Source organism: Gallus gallus, chromosome Z, assembly GCF_016699485.2.
Source record: "Gallus gallus isolate bGalGal1 chromosome Z, bGalGal1.mat.broiler.GRCg7b, whole genome shotgun sequence".
Classification (NCBI taxonomy): domain Eukaryota; kingdom Metazoa; phylum Chordata; class Aves; order Galliformes; family Phasianidae; genus Gallus; species Gallus gallus.
Window position 1 is genome coordinate 66,816,422 of NC_052572.1, and position 25,825 is coordinate 66,842,246.

The 25,825-nt window shown below is 43.1% G+C and overlaps 2 protein-coding genes across 13 annotated transcripts in view; both read left to right on the forward strand.

Annotated features, from left to right (window-relative positions):
* PTBP3 (polypyrimidine tract binding protein 3) overlaps nucleotides 1-8,722 on the forward strand; it is a 54,825-nt gene extending 46,103 nt beyond the window's left edge. For all 12 annotated transcript variants that reach the window (XM_015280703.4, XM_424912.8, XM_046905810.1 and 9 more), the window contains 4 exons: nucleotides 151-243; nucleotides 794-1,010; nucleotides 2,050-2,127; nucleotides 2,841-8,722. In XM_015280703.4, the coding sequence (XP_015136189.1) occupies nucleotides 151-243; nucleotides 794-1,010; nucleotides 2,050-2,127; nucleotides 2,841-2,973 (521 nt within the window). In that variant the 3' untranslated portion in view covers nucleotides 2,974-8,722. The remainder of the gene's footprint in view (nucleotides 1-150; nucleotides 244-793; nucleotides 1,011-2,049; nucleotides 2,128-2,840) is intronic.
* A 7,252-nt stretch (nucleotides 8,723-15,974) lies between these two features.
* Nucleotides 15,975-19,608, forward strand: LOC112530683 (PHD finger protein 7-like). The gene is made up of 9 exons (XM_040656185.1): nucleotides 15,975-16,215; nucleotides 16,554-16,645; nucleotides 16,737-16,838; nucleotides 17,097-17,221; nucleotides 17,407-17,569; nucleotides 17,658-17,764; nucleotides 17,998-18,111; nucleotides 18,263-18,381; nucleotides 18,547-19,608. The coding sequence occupies exons 1-9, from the start codon at nucleotides 16,023-16,025 to the stop codon at nucleotides 19,299-19,301; spliced, it is 1,770 nt and encodes a 589-aa protein (XP_040512119.1). The 5' UTR covers nucleotides 15,975-16,022; the 3' UTR covers nucleotides 19,302-19,608.
* The last annotated feature ends 6,217 nt before the right edge of the window (nucleotides 19,609-25,825 follow it).

The following is a 25,825-nucleotide window of genomic DNA, read 5'->3' on the forward strand; positions in this document are numbered from 1 at the left end:
AGCTTGAAATATCTCCTTCATATTAATGTTTTAACCAAGCTGTTTAATGAGATCATTATTCTTTGTTAAGCTAATTTTAGTGAAAAGCAACAGACTTGCACACTTTTTGCAGTAATACTCTGGACAAATTTTCTTTCTGAATTTCCATAGGTGCTTATGGTGATGTGCTTCGTGTGAAGATCATGTTTAAGAATAAAGAAAATGCTTTGGTTCAAATGGCAGATGCAACCCAGGCTCAAATAGGTACTGATTTTAAAGGCAGTTATGGTCCTAACTATCATGAATATGATAAAGCTCAGGAATCTACCTTCTGCCAGTGACTATCATAACCAAATTAAATCCATCATTACGAACTCTTCTATACATGAACTTTTGCTTTCAAATGTTGATATTCATTGGCTTGTATTCATGTAAGCAAATGACTTTGCTGTAGTGGTTTAAAAACAACCCTACAAGTCTTAATCTAATACATGTTTCTGTTAAAAAATGGTACAATTTCCCTATAGTTTATCATATTAATAAATCACACATTTTTTCATACACCTTATCTTATATCTAGCTGTTTAAGAATAATGCTGTTTTGTATTTCCATTGCATTTAGACTTGCACTTGTTAAATTGTAATGATATGAAGGGAAAAAACTTAGCCTACTTTGTAGAGATGGAGCTTGCTGTTTAAATTGAGAATGTGAAATCTGACACTAAATAGAAGGCAAGAGCGATATCCAAAGAACCATTTTTAATTCCCCTCCGATCATCTATTTTCATGTCCAATTGATATTTCTATTCATTAGCTATCAGCAACTTGAATGGACAGAAGCTTTATGGGAAGTTCATCCGTGCAACTCTTTCAAAACATCAGAATATTCAGCTCCCTCGTGAAGGAGAAGAGGACAACGGTCTGACAAAGGACTATAGCAATAGCCCATTACATCGCTTTAAGAATCCTGGCTCTAAGAACTTCCAGAATATCTTTCCTCCATCTGCCACCCTCCATCTCTCAAACATCCCGTGAGTACCAATCTGTATGATCTTTTTGGAAAGTTAATGTTTTCCTTAGTTCTTAGAGCTACAATGTCTAACTGGTATAAGCTGTGAATTTTCTTGATCTTTTACATCTTCCTAAGAAACGGGTCATTTTGCTGTATATTCAACAACAAGCAAATCGTTTAACTGCCACAGTTTTTATTGTTAATGAAGAAGATAATGGGTTGAAAGCTATTGCTCTTCTTGACAAGTTTTGATAGGATATATATTTTCTTGAGCAAATGTATTTTTTCACACCTGAAGTTCTGTGTTATAAATTTTTGAAGGAATATCAAATACATGCTTTTTGAGAGTTACACTGCATCAAATTTAGGATTAATGTTGTTAAGTGATGTTGATGCAGTTTTTAATCATTCTAACACTTTTTAAAGAATGGTCTTTTACAGCATTCAGAAAGTTTACAAAAAGGGAGTTATTAAGAAAAAGTTATTAAGAAGCATGTTCTCTAAAACTGAAGCCACCATTTTTTTCCTTGCTGGAATGTTGTCGACAGTGTGTGAAGTGACAGCTTGACATAAGTTTGCACAGGCTTCTTTTGCTCTCCAACTATTCAGGAGAGAAAAAAAAGAAAGAAAAAAAGGAAAGGAAACAATAGAATTTTGTTCAAATCAGGAAAAAAATGATATAGGACACCTCTGAAATGACGCTGGGAGTAAAATAGACGTTCAAAATAGAAGATATGTGAAGTGCACTAACAGTAATTAAAAGACAAAAATATTTCAGAAGCTACCAGTTTATTTTTATGCTTTCTGAATTTATCCAAGGCAGGAATGGGAGAGGATGAAAAGCAATAGCTTGTATCTGAAATATTTTTTTCGTAGCACACTGCAGTGCTAAATCGTAGAGTCAAAACCAAGATGTTTGAGCTGGGCTTGTTTAATGGGGGTATTATTAGATGGTTAAATTTAATGTAGCAGTAAGAACTCAGGGTTTGATACTGTTGCTGTAGTCTGTGCTGTTTTACAGGTTGAGGAGATTTTGGTTTGTTTTGTTTTTTAAACAGGCCTTCTGTTTCTTTTGATGATCTTAAGAGTCTTTTTGCACGTACTGGATCTACTGTGAAAGCCTTCAGATTTTTCCAGTAAGTTCTCCTGTAAAAAATGCTATGAAATCTTTCATCCTGAAAGATGGCTAATTGCTTTTTGGAGAAATTTCATTTGTGTTTAACACTATCTATAGGCAAAAGCTTAACAGCTTGTGACAATGCTTATGCTAATTCTAATCTTAAAATTTTAAATGATTAAATGAAAATACTAAATGAAAAATATTTCACCTTTTGATAAATCCCACATGTCAGGTAAGTTTAAGGAAAGTGAATGTAACTCTAGCTTCTTTGAAAAGAATTACAAGATTTGTACAAGTAAAATGTCAAGTAAAAGGTTACAACAAATTTGTTCTAGTGTTCATTAAGATATCTTTGCTATATTATTTTGGCATGATCACACCTGCTAGAATCTCATATATAGAGACAATACCAGTGTTTTCCAGAGGGTTTTGAGGCATGTTAGGATGTTTTTTTTTTTGAAATACAATGTTGTGGAAGAATGGCATGGCTGTAGATTATCAATCAGCAAAATTGATACAGTTCTGCTATTTCCTGTTTTATGAGGTGCAAAACTAAATCTATTTCTGTCACTGCACCTGTATTTTGTGTAGAAAGAACTGTATATGATATGGCTTAAAAAATATATATATACTTGCATCACTTTTTGTGTTGACTACTACAATGTTTTTTGTGTTGACTACTACAATGAGAATTTGGTTCAGATTAATAATTTTTTTTTTGTACTTCAGGAGAGATTGCAAAATGGCTCTTATCCAGCTGGGCTCTGTGGAAGAAGCAGTTCACGCTCTCATTGAACTTCACAATTATGACCTAGGAGAAAATCATCACCTCCGAGTTTCCTTCTCAAAATCTACAATTTGACTTTTCTGCGAATATTCTTTTTAAAACTGCACTGCAGTTTTGTTAATATCATCACATAGAGACTGAAGTAGCTGTGACCAATTCTGCCTCTTCAAAGAAAAAGCTCATTCATACACACAGCAAAGAATTAGGGGATAATCTTTTCTGATTTCAGCTGCCAGTATATGATCAAATCTTACTATTCATCAATAAAAAGATTAAATTTCTTCAGAAAGAATATTTATCATCTAGTTTCCTATTTTAATTTTACTTTCGAGAATATATTTTGAATTTTTGTTTCAAATCAGCCTTATGAAATATTTTAGAGTGCTTTTTCATTATACCAAACTGAGAATGTTTCTAACAAAATGGTAAATCCACTCATATTAAACACTGATTTGAATGTGAAATAGCGCTTGGCTTTCTTGAAGGAGAAACCAAGCACTGATTGCAAACGCCCTCTGGACAGTATTTATGTTACTAGAGTGTGTGCTCACACTTTGGCAAATCTTTACAATAACTTTTTTAAAACATAAATTTTGTGCTGTTCATTTGGCTTATATTACTGGGGGAAAGGCAGTGCCTTTTCGTAGTGGAGTAAAAGATGTTTGAGTTTCTCCAAGCTGTGACATTAGAGTCTTCGCTTGACTTCATCCTGGAACGGAAGTTGGATGTGTTATTTTACTATGAAGTGATATTGTGTAATAGTATTTTGAAGAAAATAAGAGGAGAGAATAGTCCTGATTTCAAAGAGTTTTTTACATTTCTTTAAAGAAGAAAATGTTTACAATCTTATAGAAAATATTCAGGTCTGTGATGGCTTAATGAATTTTTAAGAAGTTATTTTTGGTAAGGTCATTTTTGGGGATGAAAAATTAAACCTCACGAGTTTTTTGTACCAATATAGTTACTGTGTATTTACTTAATTTCTTATTATGTGCCTTACTGTGTGCTTATGACACAACAGCTTTGAGTTTTATCAGAAGTATCTTGAAAAATGTAATGCAGGCTTTTAAAATTCTTTTTTTTTTTTTTCCTTGTAAATATTTTCCTAACTGCTACTTTTGTGTTTCCTCCCCTCTGCCCTCCCCCATCCCCAGTAATATTCTAACTTCTAGTCTCTGGTGCTTTAGTATAGACATAGGGTAGAGGTGGAAATTAAGTTTAAAACATTAGACAGTCCTGTAGGCCTCTTTGAATTTACCTGGTTGCAGTTGTCTGATACCTATATTTGGCTGAAAAAAATATTCCCAGAAAAATGCACAAAAAAAACACAAACAGACAAAACAAAATGATGCAGAGAGGCAAAAGAGCAAGATCCACTCCAATTTCTGGAATTTAACTTCTTGAGAGATGGTGTTTCAAATAATTCTCTTTCAGGTTCTTGCATTTACCATTAAGAGCATTCTTTCATTTGTCAAGAAGTTCAATAATGAAAGTCCATTTCTCTTTGGAGAATGAGCTGTGATGCAGTTAGATTTTGTATAGAAAGTAGATATGAACATTACTTATTTCTGTCATTAAAGAGCTCTTTTTTTCTTTTTAAGGGCTGTTTCTTTTCAGAATTTACCAAACATACATCACTTTTTAGAATGTGACATCACCACATTTGCTTGTTTATAACTACTGCAGAACTTTTTGCCACTCATTCATTTTGTTTTTTCATGATTTTTATTAGTTGTAGAATTTCTCTTACCTTTCTAGAACAAAGGGTATAATTCTGGAAATATGTGAGTATTTTGGAGTAAGCTTCTTCAGGCTTTTACTCTGAATTACTTCTGTAAAATCAGTGATACATTAGCTTGCCTTGCTTTAATGTCTGTAACTTGAGTTGAAGCAGGTAATCATACTAAAGAAGGTTCCAAGACTCTAAAATAAAACAAAAGCATGGCATTTGATAGTAAGTAGAGTGCTGACTGTAGGTAGCTACAGTAGGTTTTATTCAAGACAAGTAAAAAATTTTTCAGAATGTTGCGTTTAATGGGAAGCTAAATGCTTAGGAATAACAGACATTGTTATCTTTGGGATTTGAGGCACTCTTCCCATTTTCCCCTTTTTGAAATGACCGATTCAATTTAGTGAATTGTCAACCTTCTTTAAAAATAATTTTTAAAAAAGAATTGGAAAAAAAAAAAGTGCTCCCAGAGCACCCTATTAGAAAATATTGTCTTCATGTTTTTAGCAAAATTCCATGTTGTAAGAAGCCATGTTGAAAAAGATCCTATCTGCAAGTGAATTAATTCATATTTCCCTCCTATGTTTAACCTTCTTAGCTGTCATTGATAACAGTTAAAGACCGCTGCTAGGATTGTTTGTCATTACTGCACATAGTGGTTTGTTAATACTTGGACATTATTCATAACGTATCATTTATCACTTTTTTTTAATGAAGTACAGCTGAAGGGCAGAGGAAATGTATTAGACCTGAATGTAATTCTAAAGCAGAGAAAAGGAACCTTAAATTTGAGAATGAACATCGACACACATAATATTATTATGTGTATGCTGTATCACATTATGTATGTATACAAACATACAAATTACATGCCCTTTTAGTTTGTTAATTCTAATAACACTTAATGCTAATGCTTAAACAAATGTGAAGGGATGAGAATGCACAGCATTCTCACAGAAAGAGAAAGAAGTAATCTTTTTATTTTGTCTTAATGTTAGAATAGAGCTAATGTCAGCTCTGAACTACTTGTAGTTTGAAATGAGGAGACCTACAGTTTAAGCTGCCAGAGATTTACAGATTTTTAATGTAAGAAAAATCTGGATAGTAGATATTTGTGATCTTCTGTTAGTTTTTTATTTCTTTTTCTGTTATGTTTGTCCTGTATCTTTTTGTCATTATCTCTTGTTATCATTCTTTTTCTTTAACTGACTCATTCTTGTCTTAGTTGTAAATTTATGTATTTCTCAGAGCCTCTGCCTCTTAAAGAGATCTGCTTTCACCAATGCAGACAAGCCTCAAAAATAGCTATACATCTTAATGTTTCCTTAACAGAATGATGGTACTCGATAAGGATAGCTTATCTCATTCAGTATTCTGCCTTGAATAATTAAAAGCAAAAATGTTACTATAATGTACTGTTAGTGAAGGGTAAGGACAAAAGGAGTAATTCTTAAATTGTGCTTGACTCATCAGTGCAAAAGCGCTGTTGCATCTCAGTTTGTGAATCTCTAAAGAATATATGAGCTCAGTACCTCTGAGAAGAGCAGGCTTTATTTTACAGATTCTTACTCTGATGTAGGTTGAAAATGAAACTCTGAAGGCCTTAATACCTCTCCCTGGTATTAGGGCCAACCGCTCTGTCAAAGATATTCCTAATATCCCACCTAGCAATATGTTGCCTTTTCTATTACAGCACAACTCCCTGAAAGATTCTGGCTTCGTCCTCTCTATACAACGGTATTAAGCTATTAAATATAGGTTCATAATTTCTTTAATATAAATTCTTTATTTCTGTTTAAGTCACTTGTGAAGCGTGTTGTAATATATACAGTGAAGTTGTACTCTAAAACAGTAGTGGTTAAATTCTGACTACAGCTACCAGGAATGAATGAGGGTAGAGTTCTCTGCCTCTGTATATTTAAAGTCAAAAATCAGCCCTGGGTTACTTCCAACTCCTACTTTTGTTTGATGTTAGTACATTGGTTCCAAGTGTAGTAAGTCATTCTTAACCCAGGAGAAACTCGGTGGCTTTTCAAATGAGCTGTAATATGTTGCCTAGTAGTAAAGCTTCAGCTTGGTTGAATTTCTGTAAATGTCTTGGAACATCAGCTGAAAATTTGAGTTTTAGTTTGACTTGCTTGCATTGTCTGCTGGTACCGTCAGTTCAATTTTTTTGTGCTCTGAGATAGATTTATGTCTTGTTTGTGTGCTTCAGTTACTCCACGGATCTGAAGAGACTTGCCTATATGACACTTTCTGTTTACAGGTGGCAAATCTGTTTGTATACTGAGAAAACTACCCATGCTGGAAAAAAAAAAAAAAAAAAAAAAAAAACAGGTGCATCTTCCCCTCTTCAGATTCGTTTATTTTGAGTCATAAAGTGATTCAATTTATTGTTTTCTTTCTTTTTTTTTTCTGTTAAGGATGCAGACCTATTCCTTGTCATTGTATACAGCTGGCATGTACTGCTGTTCTTCAAATGCTTTCAACTTTTGTCCTGGTTTGTTTTTATCTAAAGCAGATCTATCACCCTTAGAGTGATATCACCCTTTTACTACTGTGCTGAAAAGATACTGTTCAGATTACACGTTTTTTTCCTTTATATTTAACAGTCTTCTGATGATTTGTTTGCTCTATACAAAACTGTTCACCTGTTCTTTTAAAAGAAAATCCTAACGATTGGGAGTTGTGAATTATTTCATGAAAGAATGGAAATATTCTCAAGCATTTAATATCAGGGCTTGATGGTGTGAGGTGAGTGGGATATAACATAAAGCGGGACCAAAGTTTATGTGCCTTCAGTAGTCCTGTGTGTAGGGTTTTCTCTTATCTACTGCTGTTTCATGTACAATAAATACTCCTTTTTTTTTTCCCCTTTCTCCTGAAAACTGTATATTGTTAAGAATGAAAGTTGTCCACTAACTATACAGGCAGTCAGTTATAACTTCCATACAGATTTAATGATAAAATTGCCTTCACTGCTGCAGGTTTGGGTTTGTATTTTGTAGGGGGCATACCACAGTATGCTAGAATCCAGGCATAATCCACACATTTCCAACCTGAATAGTGACAGTAGTTTGTGACTGGAGCAGACCCCAACAAGGGAACTGCTTACATAGCTGAAGGTCCTTGACAGATGCTGAAAGCTTTTACATTAAGCTAATGTCATCGTATTGCTGTAAACAGTTTTTCAGTTCCTGGAAACTGTATTACTTATGATGAGTGGGAATCTAACCACTTAGTCCATTTTAAGCACTTTCCAATTTTCCTTGAGCACGTTATCTGTTTCTGCAAAATTTCATCCTAGAACTGCAGCAGCAGACAAGAAGTGGTACTAAGAAGCAGATTCTTGCATCAGAACATCACCTCATTTTCTGATCAAAGACTGACTGTACTGGTTTTAGTGGTACATTATGTGAAAACTTTTCTCTCGAGTTCCTCTCTGAAGGAAAAACCCAATGCAAAGTGGCCTTTACGTGCTGTTTATTGATGAAACACTTAGTCCATAAAGAAAATGTGATTGTAATGTGAAACAGTGCTGTAGGCGAGGGATTAATGGACTGCCTTTAGTGCTGTATCCAAGACATTCAAAAGCATGGCTAGGAATTGTTGAAATTCCTTCATTTTACATTATCTGTTCACGGAAGTCCCTTTTCAGTTTATAAAACTGTTGATCTAACACAAGAAAATAATGTAAATAATTGTAACATCTTAAAAGAAAAAAAAAACAATTGGTAAAAATGGCTTTGGTGGGCAAATGAAAGTGTAAAATGGTTTTCTATTAAAAAAAATCAATTGTCTTGTATGTTTTAATAAACAGCAGTACCAGCTTTCACTTGTAAAGCAGCTTCTAGCATTGGAGAAAAAAGATTCCGTGTTTGCTGATATATAATATGTGCAAAGAAGATGTAATATTAAAAAGAAACCCTGTTTTCTAATTGTGTAGTGCATGGTTAGTTTGAATTTGTTTTGCTGCAATATATTGTTTCATTTAAGTTCATGTATATGCTGATTAATTGATACCTATACCTAACTCCCAAACTCTAGTTGTTGTAGCATGCCTTTTAATAAATGTCATTACATCTTCGCTCTGAATTTTTCCTGTGTTCTTGTCTATTGCTTTGGGTTTTTGTTCTCATCATGTGCAACTAAAAATTTTCCACTTTGTTTTTTTCTTTTTCTTTCGTAGCCATGGCTGTCTAAGAAAAAAAAAAACATGTTATATCAAATGTATTTTGAGAGGAGTAATGCATATCTTAGGCAATAGTTGAAGTTAAGCAACACCTGAACAGGGTAGGAATCCTCATTTTCACTAGGATGGAAATAACAACCCTGAGCTATTTCAGTGGTGGAAGATGCTTCATTCTATGAGGCAGAGATGAGACACTTCAAGCCCTGGGGTTTCATCAGTGAGAAATGTTGTTTTTTTTCTCTTTAACATGGCTGTGCTCTTTTATAGCCATAGGAATCTGTAACTCTTGCACACAGATTTCCAAAACTTAAGTACTGGCTGAAAAAGATGCTCTACTTTTAGCTTCCTCTTTCTCAACTTTCTGGTTGCTTCTCTTCCATACTGCCTGCTTGTCCTGTGTGCTACACAACAGTAATTCAGATTTAGAATTTAGGATTGATGGTGAACAGGCAGGAGTCTAAGCAATTAAATACAAGTATTGAAGTGATGAGGGGAATGCAATGGCCCTTTGCTGAGCTAAAATTCTCAGCCAATCTGGCAAATATTTCATTGCCCGCTACTGAGTCCAAGGCTAGCAGGTCTTGAAGAATCAGAAGTCTCATAAGTATACTTAATGACTGCCTGAGTCTCATGGGTAGGAATGCAGAGCACTGAACAAATCTAGTGTAAATTATGCCATTATTAATCTCTAAACAAAGGTGCCTTTGTGAAGAGAAAAACTGAATTCAATTTAGAGGGGATTGCAGTTTTGAGCAAAATGCTTGCACTATGAAGGCTAGGTACGTTCTTCCTAGTGCCACACTTCATTTTTGCCCTTGGTACCAACTTTTGGCTAAAATCTGGCTTTACTTCTCCAGACAGGTCATGAAGTACATTAAGAGGGTCCTGCTCTCCCCTTCTTTTCAAATCAGAAGGAGGTAATTCCCATCTCAAATTCATGCCTGCTCGCAAGTATTTGTTTTTCCCTATACAATTAATATGTCTAAATAGATAATGTGTCTACCTTTGAAAATAAAATATTACTTTGAAACAGCATGGGTCTAAACTATTTTATAGCAGAATTCATTCTATTACTTGCAAGCTGAAACAATAAGGACAGTAACTGGTGAAAATGAAAACAGGTAAGATCTCACTGTTTGGACTAGACTTAAAAGAACTATTGTTAAGTGGGCTCATGTATTTGTCTGTGAGCCCTTCTGAGTGTAGCAGGTGAATACAAGCACGTTGAAAGAAAAAATAAAGTATTGTGAGGGAACACTGGAGGTAGGCACAGAGGATAAGGAGATCTCAGAAGTGAATCCTTACAGAGACCACTTCCAGAGAAACTGCTGTCAACTGCGGTTCAGCTTGAGTACTGTGAGAAAATTAGCAAAACTGCCCACTCATAATAAGGACAGACTTGTCTGAGATAGTGATTTCACAGCTTGATTGAGAACTCTCTCCTACATTTGTCCTACCTCTTCTGTGTCAGAGTTCACACATTTAAACCAAATTTCCTTCCTGATGTTCAAGAGTTGATCCAAACCTTTTCTGCAAAGTTTGATCTGCCTGACAAGTGGCATTTGATCTAAGACACCTTCCAAGAACTCAGACTTTTTGGACTCAGACACAAAATGAAGCTGGAATGCACTTAACTCAAGTCTTCCTTGGTTATACAGCATATGCAAGGCAATATGTTCTCCCACTACATAAGGGATTCTTTCCATGTCTGGAAAATGCAGAACTAAGCTCCCAGGAAGAACAGCTATCTCAAGGTTTTAGTTGAACTAGTGCCTTCCCAGACAGACCAACAGGTATATTCCAAAACACATCTTTGAAAGAGATTAGTGTTTCAGTCTCAAGTTTGTGATCGTTCCTGCTGCTTAAGCTAAGTCAGTTGAACAGTGTGATGCTTCCAGATGCAGTATGTTTCACGTACAGCCAGTTGATGTTTATAGGAGAGAATCTTGACTTTTAATCATAGAATCATAGAATCGCCAATGTTGGAAAAGATCCACAGGATCACCCAGTCCACCCATCACCAATAGTTCTCATTAAACCATGTCCCTCAGCACAACATCCAAACGTTGCTTGAACACCTCCAGGGTCGGCGACTCCACCACCTTCCTGGGCAGCCCATTCCAGTGCCTGACTACCCTTTCAGAGAAGCAGTATTTCCTAACGTCCAGCCTGAAGCTTCCCTGGCTCAGCTTGAAGCCATTCCCTCTAGTCCTATCACTGGTCACATGAGAGAAGAGGCTGACCCCCAGCTCACTACAACCTCCCTTCAGGTAGTTATAGAGAGCAATCAGGTCTCCCCTCAGCCTCCTCTTCTCCAGACTGAACAATCCCAGCTCCTTCAGCTGCTCCTCATAAGGCCTGTGCTCCAGACCCCTCACCAGCTTTGTTGCCCTCCTCTGGACACGCTCCAGGGCCTCGATGTCTTTCTTGCAGTGAGGGGCCCAAAACTGGACACAGTACTCGAGGTGCGGCCTCACCAGTGCTGAGTACAGGGGAACAGTTACTTCCCTGTTCCTGCTGGCAACATTGTTTCTGATGCAAGCCAGGATGCCATTGGCCTTCTTGGCCACCTGGGCACACTGCTGGCTCATGTTCAGTGGAGCATCAATCAATACCCCCAGGTTCATTTCCTCGACACAGTCTTCCAGCCACTCTGCCCCAAACCTGTAGCATTGCCTGGGGTTGTTGTGGACAAAGTGCAGGACTCGGCATTTGGTCTTGTTGAATCCCATCCCATTGGCTTCAGCCCAGCTATCCAACCTATCCAGATCCCTCTGTAAGGCCTCGCTACCCCCAGGCAGATCGACACTTCCAGCCAGCTTGGTGTCATCTGCAAACTTACTGAGGGTGCACTCAATGCCCTCATCCAGGTCATCAATAAAGATATTAAACAGGACAGGCCCCCAGTACCAACCTTTGGGGAACACCACTCGTGACCGGTCGCCAGCTGGATTTAACTCCATTCACCTCATCTCTTTGGGCCCGGCCCTTCAGCCAATTCTTTACTCAGCCAAGTGTGTACCTGTCCAAGCCACGGACTGCCAGCTTCTGCAGGAGAATACTGTGGGAGACAGTGTCAAAGGCTTTACTGAAGTCTAGGCAGACTTCCCTCATCCACCAGATGGGTCACAAGATCATAGAAGCAGATCAGATTGGTCAAGCAGGACCTGCCCTTTGTGAATCCATGCTGGCTAGGCCTGATCCCCCAGTTGTCCTGCACATGCCACATGATCTCCCTCAAGATGATCTGCTCCATAATCTCTCCTGGCACCGAGGTCAGGCTAACAGGCCTGTAGTTCCCCGGATCTTCCTTACAACCCTTCTTGTAGATGGGAGTCACGCTGGCAAGCCTCCAGTCTTCTGGCACCTCACCCATCAACAAGGAGTGCTGATAGATGATGGAAAGTGGCTCAGCTATCTCCTCTGCCAGTTCCCTCAGCACTCTCGGGTGAATCTCATCTGGTCCCATGGACTTGTGGCAGTCCAGTTGGAGTGATAGGTCTCTGACTGTTTCCTCCTGAATCATGGGGGGTTTAGTCTGTTCCCCAGCTGAGACTACCAGGTCAGAGAGTGGAGTACCCTGAGGATAACTGGTCTGACTTTTAAAGACAGATTAAAGAAGGCATTCAGAACCTCTGCTTTTTCCTTATCCTCAGTGGTCACATTCCCAGTCTCATCCAGTAAAGAATGGAGATTCTCTTTGGTCCTCCTCTTACTGTTGATATACTTGTAAAAGAGTTTCTTTTTCCTTTTTACCCCAGCAGCAAGGTTGAGTTCCAGCTGGGCTTTTGCCTTTTGCCTTTCTGATTTTCTCCCTGCACATTTTAACAACTTCTTTGTATTCTTTCCGAGTTGGCCGTCCCTTCTTCCACAGGAGGTAGATTCTGTTTTCCTCCTGGAGCCTCAAGAATAGCTCCTTACTCATCCATGCTGATCTTCTTTCCCGCTGGTTCATTTTGCTGCTGAGGGGGACAGCCTGCTCCTGCGCCTTCAAGATTTCCTTCTTGAAGAGTGACCAGCCATCTTGGACCCCTTTACTCTCTATGACTGAATCCCACGGGACTCCCCCTACTAGTCTTCTGAATAATTTGAAGTCTGCCCTCCAGAAGTCCAAGGTAGCAGTTTTGATGTTCCCCCTCTTGAGTCCACCAAGAATCGAGAACTCTACTATTTCATGGTTACTGTGTCCAAGACAGCCCCCAGCCTCCACATCTCCCACCAGACCTTCTCTGTTTGTGAACAGCAGGTCTGACAGGGCAGATCCTCTCGTCTCTCTCCAGCTGCATCAGGAGGTTATCCTCCATATAGTCCAGAAACCTCCTGGACTGCTTCTTCTGTGCTATGTTTTATTCCCAGCATATGCCAGGGAAGTTGAAGTCCCCCATGAGGACGAGGGCTGGCAATCGCACAGCTTCTGCCAGCTGCTCGTGGAACACCTCATCTGTCTCTTCATCCTGGTTTGGTGGTCTATAACAGATGCCCACCAGGATGTCTGTCTTGTCAGCTCTTACCCTGATCTTAACCCATAGGGATTCAACCTTATCATCCCCAGCCATAACCTCAGTAACATTAAAACACCCTCTAACATAGAGAGCCATGCTGCCAGCCCTCCTTCCTTACCTATCCTTCCTGAAGAGTTTGTAGCCATCCACTGCAGCACTCCAGTCACGAGAGCAGTCCCACCATGTTTCTGTAATGGCAACTAGGTCATATCTTGCCTGCTGTACAATGGCTTATAACTCTCCTTGTTTGTTGCCCATGCTGTGTGCATTGGTGTAGTGTTGTAGTAGGCGCTTGACGGGGATACGTGTTGTATGGGATAGGCCTCTCCCTAAGCACACTGAAAGGGTGCTGTTGTGCTCAGACAGACTGTCCTTGCTAACAAAGTAAACAAGATAAGTAGGCGAAGGAATGAGGAGAGAATAGGAGCCAAATAAGGAATTGTGGTAAGGGGCTAAGATCCAGTACAGACGAATCAGGACAGGGCACGATAGCTCAAGTAAGGTATATAAGCTGTGTTTAGTAGTGAACAAATGCCATTTTGCTGCTCATCATATTGGTGTGCGTCTGCAGTCATTTGGCCTTGACCAGGTAATTGGCCGGCTTGCGCAAGAGGGCTAACACAGGAGGCTAACACCATAGTTGCTGAAGGCAACAGTGTAGATGCACTTCAGCTGAGCCCTTTGCCTCACCCCTAATCCCATTATTGCTCCCCCAGGCTGATCTCTATCAGGCCTGGTTTTATCCCCTTCCCCTTCATATCTAGTTTAAAGCCTTCTCAACTATAATGCAAGTGTTAAGATGATTTAATTGAAAAGACAATACAACATCTTCTGTATGACCTGGCATTAAATATACTCTGTAAAGTGTTATTTCAGCTGCGGTTTAACAGATTCATATGTGCATGCACATTACCTGTATGTTGAAGAATCTACAGTAGCTTTTAATGAGAGTTCTCTATATTTCTTTACTTTTATCTCCAAAGCACAACTTTGTTGAAAGGCCAAGTTACTCCATGCTTGGAATCTTCAAAGGAGAACTGGCTGAAGAATATGGCATAATGCTTGCAGCTCTGTGGTGGGATGCAGTTTCTGTTTCTACCCTGTGTGCTACATACTTCTCAAATAATGTATTTTGCTAGTTCTGCTTGGTGAGTAAATGTCACCTCTTGTAAAAATGAAGTTGAAGCCTTTCTAAAATTCTGATCTTGTAGTAACAGTGACTTTTAAAGTTATTTCAAAAGGTAGAGAAATCGAGGCAGCCCTTCTGTTCATTGCTATGAATTCTGCGGAAGGTCTGGGCAGCACTGCTTGCAGCTGTTAGTCACTGCAGAGTGAATGGGTACTGAAGTGGAGGGTTGTGGGATATTTTCAGATTGGAAACTTTCCGTCAAATATGGAAAAAGGACAGAAATCAGCAGGTTTAGCTCTTACCAAAGAGCACCAGAATGTCACTGGCTGTTTTTTCAGCACTTGTAAGCTTTTCCTTCTTTCCCTCCACGCCTGTTTGCGGTTGTCTCCCATATTCAAGTAGCCCAACAGCAGGATGAGATTCGGTAGCTGCGATGTAAACTGTTCATGAAAATGTCATTTCTATCTATGCAGAATTTAACAAATCTGATCAACAAATTTGGAAATATCTTGTAAATTATACATCTAAGATTCCTCATTTACGAATCTGTGAAAGGAGTTTTTCTATTCAGCAGCACACTGAATTTTCAAAAGTGTTTTGGTAGCTGAGTACTTTATCACATATACTGATTGTAAGTTGTTCCTACAGTTTTCTTAATTTGCAAATTGTTGCTTTGCTTATTGTTTTCCTCGATATGTGTGTGTTCTTACAATGACTGGATAGCTACAGGTTCTCTCTTGCTGAGGCACTAATTATCTTGTCAAGAGCATAAACAGCCCTAATGTTCACATTTTCCCCTTATGTGTTTCAGTAAGCTTCAGAAGCCTTCATAGATGCACTTCATTGGTCTAATTAGTACTGAACTAGTCATATATTTCAATAAGAGCTTGATCTTAACTTTAACCAGGTTGAAAATCAGTTTTAAATTTGTTGATGATAGAATCATAGAATCATTAAAGCTGGAAAGACAGAAAAGATCATATAGCCCAACTGGCCGCCTGTACTTGTAACTGCAAAAAGTACCTTCAGGTTTGTCAGTAAGGAGTAAGGGGTTATAATGTTTGAGTTCTTGTGTTTAAGCTCCTTGCAGGATAAGAGCTTTTGGTATTAATTAAACCACAGCAATATAAATATTAATAAACAGCACCATGCTTTGTAACGCTAAGAATTTTTATGCATAAATATCTTTTTTTTTTTTTTTAGTTTTTTTTAGTTTTTGCTCTGGTTGTTTTTCTTTGAGGAAGCTTTTCTACTACTGCCTATCTTTATATTTAGCTGTTACATAAGCTGCTTGTTATTCTTTGGGGCTTAGATTCTCCTGCATACATTTTATGGAAAGAGTAGACTTCTTAGATAAGAAAGATGAGTTTACGTAGTCTCATCTTAATTTTGATGAGCAAGAACTTAGTCAAGGCACTTGACAAATATAAATAAAAGGCCTGATGGAGGCCATGCTTGCTCCCTGCTGATGCAAGCACCCTGCTGATGCAAGCTCCCTGCTGATGGCAGCACCGGGCCCCTCGCCGCCCTCCCGCGTGGGTGCCGCGCCCTCAGCCCCGTGAGGTGGTGTCCATGATGTCACAGTGGCGTCAAGGAGTGGCCATTGTGACGCGCGGGGCCGGGAGCAGAGCAAAGGCTGCGGGGCTGGGGCCGTGCTCAGTGCGGCCTGGCGAGGCGTGGAGAGAGCAGCGACTCTCTTGTTTCTCGTCGTCGATGCCAATCATGTCCAAAGGGACGGAGGAGGCCCCCAACTCTGGGGAGCCAGGTGAGAGCACCGTATCCCTGCACGCGGCTCCCCGCTGCTGGGCACAGGGCTGCTGGGGGTCTGCCTGCGGCTGGGAGGGGAGGAAGGGGGGGGGCAGGGGCTCCCCAGTGCCGCGGGCAGGCAGGGTCCTTCTGCTCCTTGGCCAGGGGGCACAGCTTGGGCCGTGGCTGCCCGCTGGCACCGGTGGGCCTGCAATGCCCCCTTCCCCTCCACCCCCCCAGCCCTGCCCCTCAGCTGGCACGGCAGGCCCGGAGCAGGCCCTGGGGACGGCCCCCACGGACACCCGGCCCTGCCAGGTGCTCACCGCTGCTCACGCTTGCTCTCTCCTTCCTCTCCAGTGTGCATGCTGTGCCGCCGGGCACAGGTCAACCCGGACATCTGCGGGCAGACATTTGCCAACGGTGGGCTCTGTGCCCACCAGTTCTGCTTGGTGAGTTCCCCCAAGGGCTAGGGCTCCTGCCAGGTGTGCTCCCTTCCTTCCTATCCGGCCTCACGAGATCCTGCCCTTTTCTCTCCTACAGTTCTTTGCCAATGGCCTTTTGGAATGGAGAAGCCCAATGGGGGGTATTTTTGGCTTCTCCATTGATGCCGTCCGGCGCACAATCCAGCTGGCAGACCAGAAGGTGAGGACCTGAACGGAACGGGGAGGTTGGTGCCGGCAGAGGCTCGCACCGCCTTTGCCTGGGCCCAAAGAGAGCCATCGCGGCCCTTCCAACGGGCTCCAGGACAAAGTCCCACCACAGCAGACGAGCCTCGTCTGCCAGGCAGCTCTGCAGAGTGCGAGGCAGCGGTGCCCACACCCTGCGCCCTGCCTGGAGGAGTGGGGCTGGCCGCAGAGGTCCCGAGCCCACCGCTGATGGGGGCTGCTCTGCTCTTTCCAGCACTGCTTTGTCTGTGGCGGGAGGGGAGCTTCCATCAGCTGCGCGGAGACCGGCTGTGAGCGCAGCTTCCACCTGCCCTGCGCCGAGGACGGGGAATGCGTCACTCAATACTTTGGGCAGCACAGGTAAGGGCGTTCAGCAGCAGCAGCCAAGCTGCCGTTCCTCCCTCTTCCTCCCGGGGAGGACTGCCCGCAGCGACACCTCCCAGCATCCTGCCAGAGCCAGAGCCCAGGCCTGGCGCTCTTCCCTGGTCCTCTGCCCTCCGCGCAGCACTTCTCCCCATGCTCACCCGTTCTGCCCTCCTGCCCAGGTCCTTCTGCTGGGAGCATCGCCCTCGGCAGGCAGCGGAGGCAGCTCCAACGCAGAACACCGTCTGCGTCATCTGCCTGGAGCCCGTGGGGGACAGCACGTCCTACCACACCATGGTGTGCCCGGTGTGCAAACAGGCCTGGTTCCACCGGGGCTGCATCAGGGTAGGAGCCCTCCCCTCGCCCTGTGGGCATGGCCGGTGCTCAGCAGCACCCAGCCCCGCTCACGCTCACGCTTGTGCTTCTCCTGCAGAAACATGCCCTGCACGCTGCCACCATGCGCTTCTTCTGCCCCGTCTGCGGAGGAAGAAGGCGATTCCGATCCCTAATGACCATGCTGGGGATCCAAATTCCAGTCAGGTTGGTGTCCTTCTGCCTGGCTCTGAAGACACTCAGGCACTGCCCCCCTCAGGAACTGCCCCCCCCCCCCGCTCCTCCCCACGGCAGGCCCGGTCCCTTGCCGTCCAGCGAGCACTGGTCTCAGCTTGGTGGAGAAGCTGGGAATGAGCTCGTGGTGGATGAGCAGGGATGCCCTGGATCTGCCTCCCGCCCGGGGCACCGGGACTCATCACATTCCCTCTCTTCTCTGGCAGACGACCATCGTGGTGGGACGACGCAGCATACCAGCCGCTGCGAGAAAGGCACAGGCGCTGCGATGCCAGCATGTGCATCTACCTAGGAGGCAGGGAGAGGGCACAGGAAGAGGGGTGAGTGACCTCTGCAGTCCTCTGGGGCTCTGCGTGGGCTCTCAGCCTCAGCACAGGCTGGGGGAGCAAGGAGGGAGCACCAGAGCCGTACCGGCTGCTCCCCGCCTTGGCTCTCTTCGTCCTCACAGCCACAACCCATTTGCTTCCCCAGGCGCTGGCGGCTGCTCCTTTGCAGCTCCTGTGCCGCAGAAGGCACCCATTGGAACTGCTCCTTCTGGGCCATGGGCAGACACGCCTGGGAGTGCGACACCTGCGCTGGTGCGGGCACCGGTAAGAGACAAAGAGCCGTGTGCCGCGGGACTGCCGCCAGGCAAGGCCTGGCAGCGGGTGCTCAGGGTGGCCTTGCCACAGCCTCTCTGCCCCGTGAGGGATGGCAGCCTGTCCTGCCCTGGGGCTGCGTGTTCATCCTGCTGAGCTTCCTGTCTCTCCCTCCAGCCTCCCGCACCAACTCTGAGCTTGCCAGCCCCAGCGCTTCCAGCCAGGAGCTACCAGTGCCCTCCCACAGCCTTTCGGGACCCGACAACACCAGCTCCGGTCCTGCTAGTCAGGCAGCACCCGGCCCGTCCTGCAACTCCCAGCTGCCTGAGCTCAGCGTCCAGCCCAGAGTGCCGGCGGCTGAGCAGGGTACCACCCGCTCACGTCCATCTGAGGAGCGGGACACATGTCAGCAGCGCCGAGGACGTGGTGGGAGGAGACGGGCACCAGCTGCAGGCGCTGAGACCTGCTCCCAGAGCCCTGCCAGACGGGGGACCGCACGGTCCTCCAGAACCTCCCTGGCAACTGAGCCCGCACAGCGTCCCAGGCAGCGGGGGGCCGGCCGCACGAGAAGCCGCTCCCCGTTGCAAGGCCGGGCCTCGGGCTCCCAGAGTCAGCCCCGACGACATCGTGGCGGGAGCCGCACGACAGCCCGAGGTGCTCAGAGCAGCACCCGCACCTCGGCCAGACCAGCACCGCCGAGGTCCTCGAGGGCTTCCCCTCTGCCGGCACGCAGGAGACAATCCAGGCAGCGAGGGCGGGCCCACACTCGAAGCCGATCCCCAGTGGGGCGTCGCGCTTCCACTTCCCGCAGCCGGCCCCGAGGAGGCCGTGGGAGCCGGTCCAGGCAGCGGGGACCAGCCCGGGCACGAAGCCGCTCCCGGGCCCAACATCACAGAAGACGTCCCCGCAGCCGGTCCCAAAGACGGCGCTGAAGCAGCCGCCGTGTTCCATCCCCACGTGACAGCTGTGCTTCCAAGCGGCAAAGAAAACAAACCGTGAAGAGAGTCCACACATACCGGCTTCATTCTTCAGTGGACCAGCCCGGGCACAAAACCGCTCCCGGGTCCAGCATCGGAGAAGACATCCCCACAGCCACTCCCAAAGACAGCACGGAAGCAGCCGTGCCCCATCCCCGCGTGACGGTTGTGCTTCCACGTGGCAAATAAATAAATAAAAAAACCATCAAACCTCAAAATTACTCCCCACGTGTTGGCTTCATTCTTCTCTGCTTGTCCTGCGGTGGGCAGTGCTAGGAGCTGAGACCACGGGCTTGTCTTCTCCCCAGCACCTTCCCAGATGGTTGTCGTGGAGTTATCTTTAGGTCTGCCTGTGCCCGTGACGGGGGACAGCACGCCCACAGGCCCAACGGCCTGAAAAAAAAGGGGCGGGGACAGCCTGTTTCCGTGACTAACGGGGAAGGGGGACCCACAGACCCACATCCCAGGAACAGGGAAAGGGGAAGAGGGGGGAGAAGTAGGGAGATGGGTGACGGGACTAAAAACAAAACAGCGGCAGCGATCTGAGGAGGAAAGTCGGTTTCCTAAATATGATATGATATCGGAATGCAAGATAACCTTCAAGTATAATACTTGACATAATCCTTGACTGCCCAGGTTAGCTGCTTCAGAGCCATCTCGGCCAGAACTGCAGTGACTGACTGCAAGGTACAGGCGGCTTTCGGTGGGTTCCTTTACCAGGGGAACCCCAAGCCAACAGAGCAGCCCGACAGACCTTGTGAGAGTGGCTGATGTAGCATCGGCATTGCCAGGGCAGTGGAACTGCATCCACGCCCCTTGCCTTAGGAAAAGCTCATGGGAGGGCCTCAGTGCGTCGCTGCGCACCAGGTGCAGGGAGGAGAAGGCAGCGTGCGCGCAGCACCCACAGCACACTGCAGCAGCGGGTGTGGGAGCTTGTGCAGGACGGCGCAGAAGTACTGTCCCTCCTCGCTCCAGAGGCCAGCTTACCTATTGGCAGTCTCTTAATAACGGCAGTCCACTGAGCCAGAACATTAACTCTTTAACTCCCACTGCTTTAAATGATGCTCTGATATGGAATACCAACAACAAAAATTGAAGACAGCACCAGCTCTGCTTTGTGGTTAAATGCAAGGTGTTGCAGTTGGGTCGGGGCAATTCCAGGTATTTTTCAAACTGGGAGAGGATCTCCTTGAGAGCAGCCTTGCAGAAAAAACTTTTTGCTCCTGGCAGAAGTGAAGCTCCACATGAGCCAGCATTGTGCACTTGCAGCCTGGAGGGCTAACTGTGTTCTGGGCTGCATTAAAAAAGGGTTGGCCAGCAGGGAGGGAGTCATGATTGTTCCCCTCTACTCAGCTCTTGTGAGGCCCAATTTGGTGTACTGCATCCAGGCCTGGGGCTCCCAGCATAAGAAAGATGCAGAGCTCTTGGAGTCCACCAAGATGATCAGAGGGCTGGAGCACCTCCCCTATGAGGAAAGGTTGAGGGAACTGGGCTTATTTAGTTTAGAGAAGAGAAGGTTCTGGGGAGACCTCATTGAAGCCTTCTAGTACTTGAAGGGAGCATATAAACAGGAGGGGCAATGGCTGTTTACGAGGGTGGATAGTGACAGGTCAAGGGAGAATGGTTTAAAACTTAGACAGGGGAGGTCTAGGTTAGATATTAGGAGGAAGTTTTTCACACAAAGGGTGGTGACGCACTGGAACAGGTTGCCCAAGGAGGTCCCAGGATGGAACCCATCCCCGAGGGATTCAAGGCCAGGATGGATGTGCAGGTCTGGTGTTTGGTGACCCTGCACATAGCAAGGGGGTTGAAACTAGATGATAATTGTGGTCCCTTTCAACCCAGGGTATTCTATGATTCTATGATTTTGGAACTACCTTTGCATTTTAATCCCAGGCAGTTATTTTTAAAAAAATTATCTAAAAGCTGGCAAATGTCTGTATCAAATGTTCATGTTTTTGTCATTTGAGAAGCAGTGTCCCAAATCTAGTACAGTAAAAATGTATTTCTATGCAGACTTTTCATCAGTGATGTACAATAATCTTCCAAATTTAGGGTCTGCAGAAAATGAAACAGTTGACCAGTGTACTTGTGTGTGTCTTTTGTTCACAACTTTTAGGATCATTTAGAGTGGTAACATCTATCTTCAAAATATTTTTTCTACTTCTGTAGAGAAATTTCCATCCACTTCAAGCATACCTCTGTTCACCAATTTTTTATGTCATACCAAGTAAGACATACTGTTCCCAGTGAGAAGAAGCAGGTAATAGACAAAATCTCAGTTAAGATCAACAGTTTTTTTATTTAGCTACTATATTTTAGTGGTGCAAAAACAAACATTCAGTACAAGACAAACTTCAACATTTAATTACTGTGGCAAAAAGTATTTTATTGCCAATAAATTTCTATCTATCTGTCTTGAACAGTCTTGAGGGAATATTGTAGAGTACTGGAAGATGAAAAAAGCTGTCAGCTATGTTTTTTATTAATACAAATAATAGTTTATATTAATTTGCAATTTATATATATATATATATAAAACCAGGTGGCCTTTTCTTTCTTTAGAACTGTCACTCTTACATGTTTATTACAATTTGAGACAGTGTTTTCATCTGAGGTCTCTTTCTCTTCTGATTGCCAGTAAACGTAGAAATAATAGAGTTACACCTAAATGAATTTTCAAAGACCCAAGAGCAGAGATCATGCTGTTGTAACTGAACAAAAGCACTCTCTCTTTGTATACTAGATATGAATGCATAATGTTATGAATCTGAGGCTTCAACTCATCCTATTGACTTTGTGTTGCTGTAGTCTAAAAATACAGTAAGTATGAGACGCTTTCTAGTTGAGATAACAAAAGTTCCTTTAAGTTGGATAAATAGCATCTGAAAGCTGAATTGCTTATGAAACAACTCTGAGATCAAAGGTCAAGGTACTTACAATAAAAGGTTTTGTTATTAGGTTCCACCCTATTTCTTTCCCCCTACAAAGTGTTGGTGCAGATACACAACCAAGTGACAAAATATAGAACCTGTTTTACATACAGCCTTTAGTCCATATTTGTTTTTGATTCTTGTAAGACCTGCATATGGGATTTTTTATTTTCAGAGGTAACTTAAAAAGTTATCATACTCCTTATCTAATTACTGCAGCACTTTTAGACTGATCTTGCCTTTAAATGTAGCAAAGCTAATGTTAAGAAAGGATAGTACTGACAGTGGATGGGATTTGGTTTTCCTCCTACACTTATCCAAGAAATTACCATTAATTTATGTCTTTATTAGAAGATTCTAAGTTTTGTGCAGCTTCCATAGTAAAGCCAACACTGCTGTGGATGAGCTTGGGGAGCCTAGCAAAGAAGGGAGAATTCAGCTCATTGCCCAGTTCTCTCTTTTCTGATATCAGCAAGTATGCTAGGATTAGTAAGGAAAAGCTGTCTGTATGTCTGTCTGAAGTTAAATCACAACACTATGATTCTATGAAACACTGATTGCTGTTGTTTTTAATTCTCTTTAAAATAATGTGTGACATAAAGCCTGCTGTTTTGCATGATACTGTTTCTTACTTTTGCTTTGTGACTCTCCACCCCTCCTTAGGAGTTAGTTAACTACTGCCTAACTATTACCTTCAGTCATCATAGCCCTCATAGAATCATTAAGGTTGGAAAAGACATCTAAGATCATCCAGTCCAACCTCAACCCACCCCCACCATGCCCACTAACCATGCCCATCAGTGCCACACCTACATGTGTCTTGAACATCCCACCATTACCCTCTACAGCCTGTTTCAATACTTGACCACACCTTCAGGGAAGAATATTTTCCTAATATCCAGCCTGAGCCCTCCCTGGCACAACTCGAGGCCACCACCTCTCATCCTATCAAAGTAATGACACAAGTTGCATGCAGCAGCACAGATGAGTTAGGAGCAGTGGCAAGTCAGTAGCCTTCTCATGTGATATCCCAAGATCCATCAACATGAAAGTGCTGCCCCACAGACTGACTGGGCTGAAGTCTTTCTATCTGTCCTTATGATTTAAAAATTGGGGCAGACTGTGGTGACATCACAGGCTCTGTCAGAACAGTTTACATGTCATCACCACAGGCCCACTTTTATGGTATTAAGCCTGAAAACATCTCTGTTGGAATATTATCCCAGTTTCACAGTTAAGGGAGGAGGGAGAAGCCAAGAGAGGCAGAAAGGGGTTATCTTATCTGAGGTCACAGTGAGCCTGTGCAAAGCCCGGTTTGGGCCCTGACTCCAGTGCTAAAGCCACAGATAGCAGCCCTTTTGCTCTGTAGAGCTGCTTTTCTGATTAGCAGCAACTGTCAACAGGCTTTATCACCTAGCATGCTCGTGCTGTGAGATGAGTATGCTGTGGTCTGAGGTCTGCTTCATCCAAGGTCTATCCTCCAGGGAAGTGCTACAGAAGCATTGAATATTTAAGGTTAATAAGGTGTAACCAAATTCAGATATCTCTAATTCCTCTGCAAAGATTTTATTATTTTTATTTTTATTTTTAAATCTTGACTCTGTTTGTCAGGGGTTGAGGCAGTGGCATAAATAATGGCATTAAATAGCACCTGAGAGCACACACAGAAAAACTGCAAAGAACTGGAGTGTAACTATTTCTTCTGTAGCAAGACGTATTAGAGGATAGTGTTTTTCCTCTCTGTGATATTTACTGAATTGTTTTCATGAGATGCTGAAGAGGGCCAGCCAATTTTCCAGTTGTTTCTGTTTCAGCAATTGCTGTTGTTTGTTCTGGAAATAAAGTGTATAACCAGAAAACAGTTATTAATCTGACTCATTTTTAAATAGGCTGGAGAGGCAGAAAGGACCTCCTGTCAAGTTACAGTCACTCCTTGTTGCCAGCTGGAGAGAAGGGCCGGATAGCAAGCTGCTAGAGAATGCCACTGAGTTGCGAATAGCTGAGTGAACTGTTAGCAAGGATGAGTTACATTACTGAGCCTGGCTGAAGATGTTTGCTGTGCTTTTAGAAATCTGTATCGTGAAAGAGCCGTTAGTATCAGATATTTTGTCTCTGTGTGTCAGAATAAGTAGTGCAATCTATGCCAAACATCCTTCCAAAACGAATGGGATTTAAATGGCATAGTGACATTCTCTGTCTTCTAAGGAGACAGAACAAACACAGACGACTGAGATGTTTAATCCTGCTTGCCTTCTGGGTTTTCAATTATCTCCATTTAGACAGCTGCAAGGAAGAACTGTGCAGGAAACTTCCAGGTGTCTCCAGATGAATTCAATTACTTTGACCATCACAACTGTTTTCCCATCACAACAGGAGAAATGGAGGCAAATACTGGTACAGTTGCCTGCTGGGTAGTGAGATGTAATGCTGTCAGGTACAGAGGAAACATAATTACTTCAAATTTGACAATGAAAAGATTAAAAACCTTATGCTGTTTTTCCTGAAATCCTGTCTGTTTTTCCATGTATTCAACAGACAGATTTTTGTATGGAATAAGCTGAATGTGCCTAAGCTGTTCGGACAGCTACCTGACCCTCCTAAATCTTCATCCTTCTAAATAAGTAACTCAGGACTTCAGCAGGTGATCACAGAGCAGATATGATATGTGGCATTTCATTACCTGATTCACATGTGGATCCAGATCACAAAAGTTGTTGTGAGCAGGACAAAGCCTTAGCAACTTGGCATCTTTAATTAAAAAGTTGAACAGATTACCATTACAAATTGAGTGGATTACCATTTTCAGATTACAAAGAAAGCAAAGTACTGGAACAGATTGCTTGTAAATGCAGTGAATCGTACACCGCTGTCATGTTAACCATCAGGCTATGACAGGAATCATTTATTTACAGCTGAGCTCGTATTAGAGCAGAAGAATGGATTAGATGGCCTCTCAGCATCCTTTAGGCTCTTATTTCCTATGACTGTGCTTTGAATTTAGATATGTGAACAATAGAGATGTGATTTGAAATAGCCTTGTGTACACTTTGATTGTTCTGTATTGAAGTATGTCTTAAATAACACCTAATAAGCACACAAGGAGTTTTATTCCAGCCTAGGTCCTGTATTTACCTCAATCAATGCACATTTCCGTAACACTCTTTAAAGATTGATTTCTAACTTGTTCTCTTTAAAATATAATGACATATTTATTCATGCTTGCAGCCAAAAATATTTTCCTGCTTCCTGTGTAAAATGTTTGTAACTATAAGGAATAATTCCCACTGCTCAATGGAAGGCACAGTAGAAACTGCAGTGCATAGTGTTTGCATCTTGCTGGGCTACTAAGGGAGGGAAAACAATGCCCTTTGCAAATCATTTTCAATATGTTATAGAATCACAAAATGGGTTGGTTTGGAGGGGACCTCGAAGTCGATGCAGTTCCAACCCCTACCATGGATAGGGCTGCCATCCAGCAGATCAGGCTGCCCAGGGCCCCATCCAACCTGGCCTCAAGCACCTCCAGGGATGGGGCACCCACAGCTC